Source organism: Lithobates pipiens, unplaced genomic scaffold (genome assembly GCF_037356315.1).
Source record: "Lithobates pipiens isolate NorthernLeopardFrog02 unplaced genomic scaffold, aLitPip1_a1.2 Scaffold_3, whole genome shotgun sequence".
Taxonomy (NCBI): domain Eukaryota; kingdom Metazoa; phylum Chordata; class Amphibia; order Anura; family Ranidae; genus Lithobates; species Lithobates pipiens.
In genome coordinates, this window is record NW_027507790.1 from 49,077,638 (window position 1) to 49,092,774 (window position 15,137).

The 15,137-nt window shown below is 45.4% G+C and overlaps 1 protein-coding gene across 1 annotated transcript in view; it reads left to right on the forward strand.

Moving 5' to 3' along the window:
* The window catches only part of MAPK1 (mitogen-activated protein kinase 1), a 146,746-nt gene that overhangs the window by 108,729 nt on the left and 22,880 nt on the right, over positions 1-15,137 (forward strand). The window contains exon 7 of the mRNA XM_077461641.1: positions 10,717-10,826. Coding sequence (XP_077317767.1) covers positions 10,717-10,826 — 110 coding nt within the window. The remainder of the gene's footprint in view (positions 1-10,716; positions 10,827-15,137) is intronic.

The window sequence follows — 15,137 nt, forward strand, 5'->3', positions numbered from 1 at the left end:
TATATCCAGCAAAACCTAAGTCATGAAATGCTCATAGCTTCTGGTTTCTTAGGCCATAGAGATGATTGGAGGCGTTCTGGTCTGTGATCAGCTCTGTGGTCAGCTGGCGGAACCACAGGCTGCATTCTCGCGTTCCCTGTTGGGACAAGAGACTGAGAAATCCATGGAAGATGGGTGGTGGAGCAGTCTAGAGGCTAATTAGCCGTTAGGATTGCTTTTTACATGAAAGCCGACCGCTGGCTGAAAGGAATGATACCAAGATATGATGCCTAAACTGCAGGCATCGTTCTGTTATAACCACTCAAAGTCCAACACACCAGTACGTTGCTGGTCCTTGTTGGGCATACATTGTAATGTGTTTTTTTTTTTTTTTTTGGTGGTGTTTTCATGCAGCCTTTGGGCTGACCAAAAAGATTGATCGGTGGGTATGCCTACCATTGGTATATCGCCTTTCATCCACCCACTTCTAATGATGGGCATACGTGCACCATTTTTTATAACTGAAGTGGTGAAATCCCCTTCTACAGTGCTGGAGTGACGGATTTATGTATCGTGGGAGCAAACGCTGTTGTCAAGATAAGTAAATCAGTGCTGCAGCTGAATGGTGTACCTGAACACAAAAACTGGTTAACAATATAACACAGTAAAGTATAACATACCTGAAAAGAAAACAAAACATGATAAAACATAGTAACAAAACATTGTATTGTAGAATACAGTTAAAGAGCAGAGCAAAAAAGAACAATGGTGAATATATAGTAATTTACATGCGCACTGTGTGTGTGTATATATGTATGTATGTGTGTGTGTGTGTGTGTGTGTGTGTGTGTGTGTGTGTGTGTGTGTATATATATATATATATATATATATATATATATATATATATATATATATATATATATATGTATGTATGTGTATATATAGTATATTTTCATTCCAGGTCTCTCAAAATGTGGTGGCATCGTTGGCGACCCTGTGAAAGTGTCCTAGTCTGTGCAGTGCTGTACCCTACGCTAATACTTCACTAGTGTGTGGTAGTGTTCAAAACATTCACCATTGCAAAGACAAGGATGGTCAGGACAGGAGGGATAATAATAGTAGGTGTCACACCTCGAGCGCTTTCTACAGACAAAATTTTCTTTTGGGGGGGGCTCGTTGGGTAGGGGTACCAGGGAGGACATACGGAAAATTCCTCTCGTGCAGCCGGCTTGCTGCATTTGGATTGGGAAGTTAGACCACAGCACCATCTGGAAACGGGGCTGGGATCTCCTGGAATTTAAGGAAGGATCAAGTTCGCCCTGAAGCTTTGTGTAGCACATAAGCATTCAGTATACTCAAAGTATAGACACTTTTTTTTTTTTTTTTCTGGCCTTATGGATAACTAAGTACGGTGCCAACAACTGGTCGTTGAGGTCCACCCCTCCCATATTAGGGTTATGTTCGTGGACACAAAATCGCCAGAATCCACATCACCAGTTGCCGTAGGAATTTGGACTGTCGTGTGTGTGCGAGAAGGGAGGACAGAACGAAAACATTATCCCTCCACTTCACAGCGAGCAAATTACACTTCAAGCAGGCTCTCCACCAGCCTAAGACTGGAATCTACAAGCCACTGGGGTAAGCCCCAGCGATTAGATCGCACGGTGCTATATGCACCAATTCCATGATCAAACAAGCGGCTAAAAAGTGGCATGCTTATGTAATTGTCCACATACAAGTGGTACCCCTTTCCGAATAAGGGTGACACCAAATCCCCAACAATCTTGCCGGCGCTACCTATGTAGTCTGGGCAGTTCTCCGGCTCTATGTAACCAACTCTTCGCCATATCTGGCACGCTTGCTGGGAAGGTACTGTTTGAAAGACAAGCAGCCAGAAAACTTAATCAGGGACTCATCAATGCAGACAAATTGATCAGGAGTAAAGAAGGCTGCAAACTGTTGGTTGAAGTGGTTTAGGAGGGGCCAAATTTTATAGAGGATTGTATCCAGGGTCACCCCGAGGACCACAGAGTTAAAATTATCATTGAATTGCATGATCTACAAGATCTGCTCGTATCGCGCCCTGGCCATTGAGGCAGAGAACACAGGCATATGATGAATTGGGTCAGCGGACCAATATGACCGCAAGTCTTTTTAGTTATGCCCATGAGGAGGGATAGGCCCAGAAAGGTCTTAAATTTGGAAACCGTAATGGGTTTCTATTCTCTGGCAAGGGTCAAATGGGTATTAGCAGCGATGAATTGACCAGCATACAAATTTGCTTTGGTCCACAAGAGATCTATAGAGATCTTCCATGAAAAATCACGACTAAAAATCAAGTGACGTAAAATCAACTGTTTCCACCTGAATTCCTTGTTGGCCAGTGAAGGATGTACGAGGGCTGCAGAAGTGGTGTGCTCCCAATTAGGATTTGCAAATGCAGTAGGAAGGTACTATGGGCTCGACTGCCTGTCTTTGTTTTCTTGGTGGCTGCGGGAAACTAGTTGTGCTAGCCACCTCACCAGCTTGGACTGCACTTATGGGACTCACCAGAAGGCTCTGCTCCATATAAGAGCCCTGCAGTTCTTGCACCTCAACAGAATGGGGTTTGGGTACACCTGACCTTACTTGGCTCTGACGACTGAGTTGTGTAGACCTCTTCACTAGTGTATCTTTGATTTTTACATTTTGGTCTCTAAAATTACTGGTACACTAGTGAGACTCACAGGAAAAAGAGCTCCTGTCAGAGACTGATTCAAATGCTACCAAAAAACTATTTAGCATTCGCAAGTATTAGGCATGTCTTTGCAAACGCTGCAGTTGTGTGTTGTGTTTTTGTAAGTGACAGTGATCAATACTGCACTTGGGTGAGCTGGGCGGAGGGGCTAAACGCCAGTGCTAGTAGGTATCAGGGCTGATTCTGCTAATGTTGCGATTTTGGGAACCCTAAACTGTTCGGGATTCTAATATAGTTCTGATCAGATCAAAGATATCGACCCTTTCAGACACTATACTACTAAGGGAGGTGTATGATTCGTGGGTGTTAGCACTACTGGCACCAATCTGGGGTGACGCAGACCCTGAATGATAAAGCTGATGTCACCCGCCAGGCGATCAGGGGGTTAAACCTTTTATTGGTTAATATATGGTACGTGCTCTGACGCTATAAAAAACAAAGGAACTAACCAGCGTCACCCATAACACTTAATACGGTGGTCACTGGTGATGGGGTGAAAGGGTTAACTAGGGGCAGTTAGGGGTTTAAAACCTTTATTAGGTAATATATGGGGGTACCTGATGGTGAAACTAATCAACTGGCTAATTGGCATCACCCGTGACACAAATACGGCAATCAGAAAAAATCTATTGGTGACACTGTCCACGGGGGAAAGGGTTAACTGGGGGAGGTCAAGAGGTTAAACCTTTATTAAGGCGGTACCCTAGACCTACCTGGGCATACGACTAACTGCTCTAACACTCATTACAGTCACAAATGACACCAATGTAGTGATCAGTTAAAAATCTGAAACCTGCAATTGGTGACAGGGATTAAAGGGGTTAACTGGGGGGGGGGTTGTGTGATCGGAGGGGGACAAGTGTACCTATGTGTAGTGGTGTAGTGTTGTTTTCTCTCCTCACTGTAATCGAAAAGATGCCACGGGGAGAGATGACATCACTTGCCTTGTCTGTGTTTACATTTACACAGGCAGGGGAATGATATCATTCCTTACTTACGATCAGCAGGTCCAGGCCATAAATCATTGGCCGGGACCTGAGGACTGACTAATCCGATGTGCCATTAGTTAACACACCAAACACAGAAGCAAACACATTTTGCCATGTGAAAAAATGAGGTGCAAAAAGTACAGTAAAAAAACACACAACCCACAAAACACCTAAATGTCCCATTAACCACATGTAGTGTAGCCAATTAAAATCAGCAGGCTGGCCCTATGCATGTGTAAGGAAAAACTAGACAAAATGTGCGCTCCCACTTTGCTAGATGTGAATGGGACCTGAAAGTGAAATTGGTGCGACAACATAAGACCAATGAGGCTCCAGTCACATCTGCGGTTCCTTTCATAAATGCGCTGCACCAAAAATCGCAGTAAAAAAAAAGCACCATATCTCATATTTAACCACTTCCCGACCAGCGCACGACGTACGTCGACAGAATGGCACGGGCAGGCATATTGGCGTACAGGTACGTCCAATATTCGATGCCGCCCTGCCATCGGGAGCGCGGCGCGCTCCTGCGCTGGTCGGGACCCCCGTGAGTCCAGTTGCGGGACCCGCGGACTCGATCGCCGCGGGCATCCCCGCGATCGTCTCACGGAGCGGCCGAATAGAGCAAATGCTGTGTAAACAACATTTGTCTATTCTGCCTAGCAACTAGTGACGCTAATCTCTGCTCCATGTGATTGGAGCAGAGATCAGTGTACACTAAATGAAAGCCCAACCCCCCCACAGTTAGTAACACTCCCCTAGGAACACTTAACCCCTACACTGCCACCCACTGGTTAACCCTTTCACTGCCAGTGTCATTTACACAGGAATCACTGCATTTATATAGCAGTGATTACTGTATAAATGACAATGGTCCCAAAAATGTCCGATGGGTCCCCGGCAATATCGCAGTCACAATAAAAATCGCTGATCCCCGCCATTACTAGTAAAAAATTAATAAAAATGCTATAAAATTATCCCTATTTTGTAAACGCTATAACTTTTGTGCAAACCAATCAATAATCGCTTATTGCGATTTTTTTTTTTTTTTTACCAAAAATATGTAGAAGAATACGTATCGGCCTAAACTGAGGGAAAAAAAATTTTTTATATATATTTTTGGGGGATATTTATTATAACAAAGTAAAAAATAATGCCTTTTTTCAAAATTGTCGCTCTATTTTTGTTTATAGCGCAAAAAATAAAAACCGCAGGGGTGATCAAATACCACCAAAAGAAAGCTATTTGTGGGAAAAACAGGACGTCAATTTTGTTTGGGAGCCACGTCGCACGACCGCGCAATTGTCAGTTAAAGCGACGCAGTGCCGAATCGCAAAAAGGGGTCTGGTCTTTGACCAGCAAATTGGTCCGGTCTGAAAGTGGTTAAATGCACCCGTCATGCTTTTTCCTATTACAAGGGATTTTTACATTCCTTGTAATTGGAATAAAAGTGACACAATTTATTTATTTATCTTTCCAAAAGAACAATGAAAAAATTAAAAAAAGAAAAAATTATTTTAAAAGCGACCACATACGTGCGTAGCGCCCGCATATGAAAGTGGTGTTCAAACTACACATGTGAGATATCGTCGCAATTGCTTTCGCTATACCAATAATTCTAGCCCTAGAGCTCCTCTGTAACTCAAAACATGCAACCTGTAGAATTAAACGTTGCCTATGGAGATTTTAAAGGGTACAAGTTTGTCTCCATTCCACGAGCAGACACAATTTTGAAGCGTGACAAGTTGGTTATCAATTTACATGGTGTAACATTATCTTTCACAATATAAAAAAAATTGGGCTAACTGTTGTCTTATTTTTTTTTTTAAGTATTTTTCCCCAAAATGCGCTTGTAAGTCCACTGCGCAAATACGGTGTGACAAAGTATTGCAACGACCGCCATTTTGTGTGTGTGTATGTGTATATATATATATGTGTGTGTATATAATATATATATATCTATATAAAAAAAAAATTCTGAAGCTTCTTTGGGGCTATTGCTGTGTAGGGCAGCCAATTCAGGTGGATGGGTTGCCCTGTGTGATGAGTGAAAGTGGGAATGCGGATATCCACTATGCAGTGTTGTGAATGGGGCCTGACAGCTGAGTGTTTGTCTACTCCCTCCTGTGTCCTTTTTATAAGGATGACCATACACTATGCAATCTGATCGTGTGTTTAGTGTGAAGGGTGATAACTGATTGTATTTCATTTAAAAAACACCTGGGAATGGGAGGGGGGTGGATGATGGCAAGTGTACACTGAGGTCAGCTGATGAACTTCCTGTGTCATGACCTGAAACCTGATCAGGAAGAAGACATTACTAATGGAAATGTGGATTAGGACAAGAAAAGTAGGGGACTGTAGATTTAATGGAAAGCTTTGATATTTTTGCAAAAAAAAATCTGAATGCCATATTGGTGCATAGGGGAGCTGGAATTTAGAGGAAACCTGTACAAAGGTGCACTTACCCTTTTTTATGGCGCTGTTATTTTGAGAGGACAGTATATTTCCACTGTTAAACAAGTTGTACTCTCAATACTTTTCATTGCAGCAAAGTGTAATTTCTTAAGTGTTGTCACTTGAGAAGCTATATAATATTTTACAAAAATGTGGGGGTGGGGGGGGGGATATATATAATATAATTTTTTTACATATAAAATAAAATGTGTGTGTGTATATATATATATATATATATATATATATATATATATATATATATATATATATATATATATATATATATATATATATATATATATATATATATATATATATATATTTATTATAAATTTACGCACCCCCGCACATTTTCCTTTAAACATGCTTTTAACCAGGATCTGAAAGGGTTGCCTTGGCAACTAAAACACAACCTGACATCCAGATCATAAAAAACAAACCCCTTTGCATACTGCTGTTAATTGTAGACTTAAACCCAGGGAGGACAAGACTGTGAACCAGTCTGATGCTTAAGGCTGTTGACAGACAACTTGAATTTCTAGCAGTGGGTGGCGTGGCAATACAAGCACAAAAGGAAATTATGGCCCAAATGATGATTTTATTATCTCATGAAATGCCATCAGTGTTAGGCAATGGCGCTGTATTTGAAAGCTGCATGTGCTATGACGGGTAAATACAGTAGTTTGGCAGTAGGGTAATCGATTGCTATCCAACCCCCCCATCCCAATTTGCAGTCAAGTTGTGCATGGCTAGATTAACTGCATTGTTTTGTTACTTTTGGTACAGTGTACTTGTGCAGGCTTAACGCCCGAACAAACTATTTCCTAAGTGCTGCAGCTGTTGTGTGCTGTATTTATACTGTATGTAGCATCAGCCACATATATATTATGCAGCACTGTGTTTCAGCAGCTTTTCTTCTGCTGGAACAAAACAGTCAATTTGCCAACCAGTCATTTATCAATGAATACAACTTCCTCTGATTGGCTGAGGTTAAGATTGTGGCATCACCTGCCTGTCTCTTTACCTCTGCCAATGAGCCTTGTATTGATAAAAATACAAGGCTTCCTGTGAATGGCTGAAGAGCACTCAGCCTGACTCGATTTATTTTGAGCAGCAGATAGGATGTTGATGGACCAATTAACATGCAACGTACCGCTGCCGGAGTGGCTTCTTCTCTGGCAGCTGTGTTGGCTGCATTAGGGGGTGGTGTGCGATATAGCACACACGCCTTTTTTTTATTTATTTATTTTTTCCTCCTTGGTAACCTTATTTCAAGTGTTCAAAAGTACATTTCATGTCACTGCAGAGCACCGCACTATGCTGCTGTAGAGTGACATGCAATCTTGTACAGTGCATTGAGATAAAATTCTGTATGTCTGCATTTTATCGGCGCTCTGGGCTGCGTTGTAGTGTGAATGAGGAACGCAGAAATCAATTGCTTTCTGGGTGTCCCTGGGGGGTTTTTGTAACTGAAATTTTACACTACGTTGAAACGCCAGCCACTGCACACTGCGAATACAGCCTTAGACTTGGATTGAAGTATTAAGCCATTGATATTTACAATTGCTTCTTGCCTTGGAAAAAGTCAGTTGCTTTTAAACATTAAAATATCTACTGCATAATGTATGACATCATTTTGCCAGCTATTTTTCTTATATTCACCGACACACTCCTCTCTGTAACCAAATGGGTTGTCAGCCCTATCACTGGAGATTACTAGGCAAAGTTGTAATACAACACTTCAGAACTTTGTTCTGCCCAGGGTGCGGTCCCTAGGCTACAATCCCCACAGTCTGCCCTAGCAGCCTCTGTTTTATTTTGCCTAGTGAAGGAGATACACCTAGGAACCCTGCGGACCCATAGGTCCGTGTGTGTGTGTTTTTTTTTGTTTTGTTTTTATGCAGAATCTTTGCTTTTTGCTCAAGATGAATGATCCTGTGATCTTTTATCAACAGCTGGCTGGGGCTACCGATGTCTGCGTCACAGTATGCCTGGCCAGTAGACTTCCCTGTACTGATCAGGAGTTGGCTACAATGGAATCAGGATTGGTAAGTGCAGCCCCCTGTCTCGGCATGGTTGAGCAGCTGGGCATTCCCTGGGAGGTCAATTCGGGGGTCCCCTCACCCCATCCCTTCTCTCCCCTGTCCCTAACTCCCCTCCTTCCCCCCCCCCCCTCACGGGGGGGGCTGTACATGCACTGAGTGGTGTGTGTGCACGCCCTGGGTTCTTGCTGTGCTGGGGTGCCTGGGTCCCGTGTGCTTTAATCCCGGAGGGTGCCTGTGAGGCTCGCCCCTGTGTTGGTACAGCGCCACATGTTTTCTTTCTGCCTCTCATGGTGCTGGCTGGCGGCCATTTTCAGTGTTGGCAAGGGACAGCATGCTACTGAGATTCAGGCTGCCATTTTCCCGGTGATTCCCTAGTCAGAACTCTGGCGGCCATTTTCTTGAAGCCGGACCAAGTTTTTTGTGCTCTAGCAGTAGCTCCTGTGCCCTCAGCTTCCTGTTTTGTCATCACAGAGCGCTGGGAGGCTTTCTGTGTAATCTGGACATGTGTTTCAGATTGCTCATTGATCGTTCACCGATCGTGTTGACGGACTGCCACCGACAAAGCTTTGGTCCCTCTGTATCTGGGAGCGCTAGGGATCTACAGGCACTGCTGTAAAACAGCGCAGAACTCCTCAAGGTCCAATTTTCCATCCTGCTTTACCATCGCTGGCTTTAATGGCATGGCTATGGTGTTCAGGAAACGGGGTCTGTCAGACTCGGTGATTCCAACTATGTTGAGGGCACGGAAATCATCTTCTCGGAAGATATACCTGTAAGGCCCTACATCTCCATGTGTGAGGAGAAAGGATGGCATCCGCATCCTTTTCCATATCCAGGATCCTGCTGTTTCTCCAGCAGGGAGTGGACCAGAGATTGGCATTAAGCGCCATCATAGGGAAAATCTCAGCCTTGGCTGTCTTTTTCCAATGACTCCTGGCCATCACACTCCTTAGTGAGTACCTTCGTTCAGGGGGTATGACATGTAGTCCCTCCGGTGCGTCCACCGTTGCCTCCATGGGATTTGAACCTGGTGTTGGCGCTTCAGAAACCACCGTTTGAGAATATCAGGGAGATTCCCCTTTTGATGCTTTCCCAGAAAGTGGTCTTTCTAGTGACCATCACATCGGCCAGGAGGGTTTTGGAAATGGCGGCCTTGTCTTGCAAGTCGCCCTGTCTGATTATCCACAGGGATAAGGTGGTGTTGCGTCCACAACCATCCTTTCTACCGAAGGTGGTCTCTGCTTTTCATATTAATGAGGAAATTGTATTACCATCACTGTGTCCTAAGCCGAAGCACCCCAAGGAGTTGGCCCTTCACACGCTGGACGTGGTTAGGGCCCTGAAGGTGTATTTGGCTGCCACGGCTCCCTTTCGGAAGTCAGACTCACTGTTTGTTTCAGTGTCTGGTCCAAAGAAGGGCATGGCAGTCTTGTCGGCCACCATTTCCAGGTGGATCAGACAGATTGTAGTACAAGCCTACGCCTTGAAGGGGCAGGTGCCCCCCTTTCCGGTCACGGCCCACTCCACAAGGGAAATCGGACGTCTTAAGCCTTTCGACACCAAGCGTCGGTCACTCTGGTGTGTAAGGCGGCGGCCTGGTCGTCTGTCCATACGTTTACCAAGTTCTATGTCAGTGCATTGGCGGATGCCTGTTCTGGCTGCAAAGTTTTGCAGGCGGCCGTGTAGTTGCAATTGAATATGCAATCAATATTTTTTTTTTTTCCTGGTTTAAAAAAAACAAAACGCAGTTATGTTAATGCACTGTTGCATTACTTTCGCAGTTGGTTGCAGTCTTGGTTATCACTCCTGTTGAGGTTACATGGTTAGTTGGTGGTGGTTTTTCCATGCACTGCTGTTTTTTGTGGGTTTAGTTTCACCAGTTCCCACTTGTCATGGATGAAGTGTGTGTTTTTTTTTTTTTTTATGCTGTTTTTTTTTTTTTTTTTTTTCCCCATCCCTAGTTTGGCACTGCTTGGGGACGTCCCATTTTGTTAGAGCGGAGCTGGGTCGGTGAATATGAGAAAATAGGATTTTTGTACTCGCCGTAAAATCCTTTTCTCTGTAATTCACCGACAGACACGGCTCCTTTTTTTTTTCTCTTTACGTTATACTGCTTGTTGACGTACTGAGGCTGCTAGGGCAGACTGGGGATTGTAGCCTAGGGACCGCCCCCTGGGTGGAACTAAAAGTTCTGAAGTGTTGTATTACAACTTTGCCTAATAATCTCCAGTGATGGGGTTAACAACCCATTTTGTTAGAGGGGAGCTGTCGGTCGGTGAATTACAGAGAAAAGGATTTTACGGTGAGTACAAAAATCCTATTTTTATTTTGCCTTGTGCAGAAATTGTAACTTAATAGTGTAGGAGTATTACCATTCATTTTCATGCAAATTTTTAAGAGGTTTCAATTCAGTCTGTGAAAATAAGTTTTATACAAAAACGCATCCAGTAAATTTTTAGTGACATCACTTAGAAATTACACTTTTTTTTTTTTTTTTGTCTCGTTTCAGCCCTTGATTTGTTGGATAAAATGTTGACCTTCAATCCACATAAACGAATTGAAGTAGAGGCAGCTCTTGCTCACCCTTATCTGGAACAGTATTATGACCCAAGTGATGAGGTATGTTAAAGGGGGTATGTGAAAAATTGTATATGTGTGATATAGTATGTATGTGTGTGTGTGTATATATATGTGTGTGTGTGTGTGTGTGTGTGTGTGTGTATATATATATATATATATATATATATATATATATATATATTTTGCACAAAATGGCTAGGGCTTGACTGAACTTTTTTGTATCTTTAGGTTTGTAGAAGTTAAATATTTTGTATGTTTTGTACCTTGGTTTGCACTTGTAAATTCATTTATAATTAGATTAAGGCCTCTTTCACACGGGGCGGATCAGTAATGATCCGCTCGCTCAGTTGTCCCCGCTGAGCCGGCTGCGGACAGGGCGGTCTCCGCACACTGTGCGGGGACCGCCCTGTCAGCTCTCCGCTCTCCTCTATGGGGATCGGATGAGCACGGACCGTGTGTCCGTGTTCATCCGATCCGCTCTGCAGACGGATAGAAAAATAGGATTTTCCTCCGTCTGCAGAATTGGACTGTTGCGGAGGAAATCGGGTGTCTGCGGATTTTCATCCGCAGACACCCGCTATCCCATAGGGATGAATGTATGCCCGTATTTCATCCGCAAACGGATGGATGAAATACGGACATATCATCCGCATGTGTGAAAGGGGCCTAAATGTGTTACACATCATAGTTGACTAGTGGTATGTTGTGCCCAATAAAAGCTGAGGGTTTAACCACCTGCTTACTGGACACTTAAACCCCCCTCCCGTCCAGACCAATTTTCAGCTTTCAGAGCTGATGCACTTTGAGAATTGCGCGGTCGTGCTACACTGCACTCAAATGAAATTTTTATCCTTTTTTATTTTTATTTTTTTTATTTTTTTTCACCACAAATAGTGTTTTTACTGGTATTTGATCACTCTGCGGTTTTTTTTTTATACATTTTTTTTTTTTAAAAGACCACTTTTTATTTTTTTTTATAATTTGTTAAAAATTTTGCAAACGGGTCATTTTTCTCCTTCATTGATGTACGCTGATGGGGTGGCAGTGAGGGGCACTGATCAGTTACACTGGTGTGCAGCACTGCTAGGTGACACTGATAGCACTGGTGGGCATTGATAGGTGGCACATTCATGGGCAATGGCAGGTGGCACTGGCAGGGGTACTGGTGGGCACAGATGAGTTATAATTGCCTCTTCGGGACCGATGTCTCTTGCAGATAAGCCGGTGATCAATGGCAGTATCTACCCATTCTACTACAGGCAGCTCAGGTTTTTTTTCTGCCTAGGCTAGAAGGACCTGGCTCCCTGCTGGGACCTGTGGTTCTTTGGCTTTTATTTCTTTTTAGTTTTGGTGATGCATCTGCAATCAACTGCTGGGTTGGGTGACAGGCTGGATATCATAGATCCTGGTAGTCTCCCCAGCCTGGCCACCGAGTGCCCGCAGACCTGAGCTCCGCGCTGGGTCGGCCGCGAGGGGCCCCATTCTGGACCAGGGCGGCTGGCGAGATAGACATCTCGCAGGGACACGTATGACCAGACACCTGACCTTTTGGTCAGTGTCACCATGGCCGACGGCCACTCTGTCTAGGTGGGAGGTGGATCTGTCTGGAGTGTGACCTGCAATCCATAAAGGAGGCTAAGTATGTGCTCCACCTACTTGGCCTGGTGGGGTCCCCTCCGGATGGCCTCCGTGCGTTCTAGGTATGGGGGGTGGCTGGCGTTTACCTCCATATGTGTAGCTGCCATTGATTGGGGGAGGGCTTAGTCGCTGGGCTTTCCAGGCACTCATGATCTTTCTGAGGAATGTGGCCAGCAGCCATTTTCTTGTAGCCGCGTGAGTTTCTGCTGGGCCTCTAGTCTGCAATTGAAGCCAGGTGCGGATCTCCTCGTGGCTTGTCCCATCTGCCGGAGGACTGATGGCAAAGCACTGCTCCTCGGTCAGGGTGGTGAGTCCTTCTGGGGGACCCCCAGTCTGGCAGCAAGGAGGGTCTCTCTCTCTCTCTCTCTCTCTCTCTCTCTCTCTCTCTCTCTCTCTCTCTCTCTCTCTCTCTCTCTCTCTCTCTCTCTCTCTCTCTCTCTCTCTCTCTCTCTCTCTCTCTCTCTCTCTCTCTCTCTCTCTCTCTCTCTCTCTCTCTCTCTCTCTCTCTCTCTCTCTCTCTCTCTCTCTCTCTCTCTCTCTCTCTCTCTCTCTCTCTCTCTCTCTCATAGTGTCTGAGCGTGGGACGGCATGGTGTCTGAAGCAGGTGCCCCCCACTCACACCCCCGTGATTACAGCTGGCCTCTCTGGGTCTGCGGTGCCACTGGACGCTTTGTCGGCAGTCTTGGAATCAATCTCCTGGGCTGAAGTGGCGTGCAGCTGTAAGGCGGGTAAACGCCCCTTTCCCCCTCCATCTTCTGGGGAGGACCCTGATCCGGACTTAGGGCCACGCCATAGCAGGCGGCCCCTGCCTGGATGGCTCTGATGATGCCCTTCATATTTTGGACAGTGAGGAGGAATCCTCTGCGTCCGTTGCGGCACATGAGAGCGCTGGTGGGTGCACTGATTACCGCGGTGCGTGATACTTTGAAAATTGAGGATACGGCATGGGCGTCTGCAGAAGTCTGTCCGCCTTTGGGTCTCACAAGCTGGTCCGCACCGCTAAGGTGTTTCCTTGCCTGTCTTATTTTGATACGTTTATTTACAAGGATTGGGAACGCCTGCATCACTCCTTTTTCAGTTGCGAGGCGGTTTTCTGTGCGTTACCCTTTTGAGGAGAGTTTGTTGAAGAAATGGGCATCCCCTCTGGTCGTTGATCCTCCAGTGTTCAGGTTAAATAAGGCGATCATGATTCCGGTGGAGGGGTCCCCTTCTTTCAAGATCCTGCCGACAGGCCGAGGCGGTCGCTCAGTCTGTTTACGATGGCGGGGTCAGCTCTTTGTCTGGTGTTAGCCATGGCTCTGGTGTCAGACACTTGCTGAATGGGCTAAGCTATTACACCGCAAGTTTGGTAATGAGCACGTGTCCCCAGTCTGTGATGCAGCCCTAGATACGACCCCCGTTACTTTCCAAGGTTTCTGTTGGCTGTGCCGGCTGATTTTGCTCAAGTGCTGGTCGGCGGTCCAGACATCTAAGAAGGCTTTGGCGGATTTTCCTTTCCAGGGTTGGAGGCTATTTGGAGCCTCTCTGGATGACATTATTAAGGACATCACTGGGGGACAAAGTACTTTTTTCTCCCACAGTCCAGAAAAGGCAAGGAACCCCGTCGTAGGCAAGGCCCCTCTTTTTCTGCTCACAAGCGTCTTTTTCGTACGCCCGGATCCGCGAGCAAGTGTTCCCAGCCCAACAAGGCTCCCGCAGATGGGCAAAAGTGTCCTTGGCATCACAAGCCCACGGACAAGTCCTCTTCCACATGAAGGTTTACCCCCACCCGACTTGCGGGTGGGGGGTCGCCTTTGGTGGTTTGCAGACCGGTGGGTCTGCAAACTAATTTTTGTCCTGTTATAAGATAGTTTCTTGTCCCCCAGACAGGTGTGTTTTTTTTTCTTTTTCTCCTATCTCGTCAGCCAGGCCTTGTTTTGGGCCGGTACTGGACTTGTTTCTACGGGGGGGTGATAGTTCTGTAGCAGATTTGGAAAGGTTTTGGGTTTCTACTAGAGGTCGATCGATAATGGGTTTTTCTCTGGCCGATACCGATATTTAGAAATCGTCATGGCCGATATATGATGCCGATTTTTTTTTTTGGGACCGATAGGTTAGGCCGATTATTTTTTTTATTTTTTTTTTTTTTCACTTCATCTCATAAAATCTAACAGTTAGACACCTTTCCCACTGGGGCGTTTTTCAGGCGCTTTAAAAAAGCGCCTGTAAAGTGCCTGCAAAACGGCTCCCCTGCAGTCTGTGTGGAAGCCCCGAGTGCTTTCACACTGAGATGTGCTGGCAGGACGTTAAAAAAAAAAGTCCTGCAAGCAGCATCTTTCGAGGGGTGTATACCGCTCCTCCACCACTCCTGCCCATTGAAGTGAATGGACACCGCTGCCGAAGCACCTGCAATGCGATTTGGCAGTGGCGCTTCACGGGCATATTTAACCCCTTCCTGGGCCGCTAGCTGACTTATAAGTGCCCCGCTAAAACTGGCAGCGTTTTACCATCAACGCCTGCTCGCTCCAGTGTGAAAGCAGCCTTAAGACCCCTTTCACACCAGGGCGTTTTGCAGGCGCTATAGCGTTAGAAATAGCGCTTGCAAAACGCCCTAAAGAAGCTGCACTATTGTGTGTAGTGTGAAAGCCCGAGGGCTTTCACACTACAGCGGTGCGCTGGCAGGACGTCAGAAAAAAGTCCTGCCAGCAGCTTCTTTGGAGCGGTGAAGGAGCG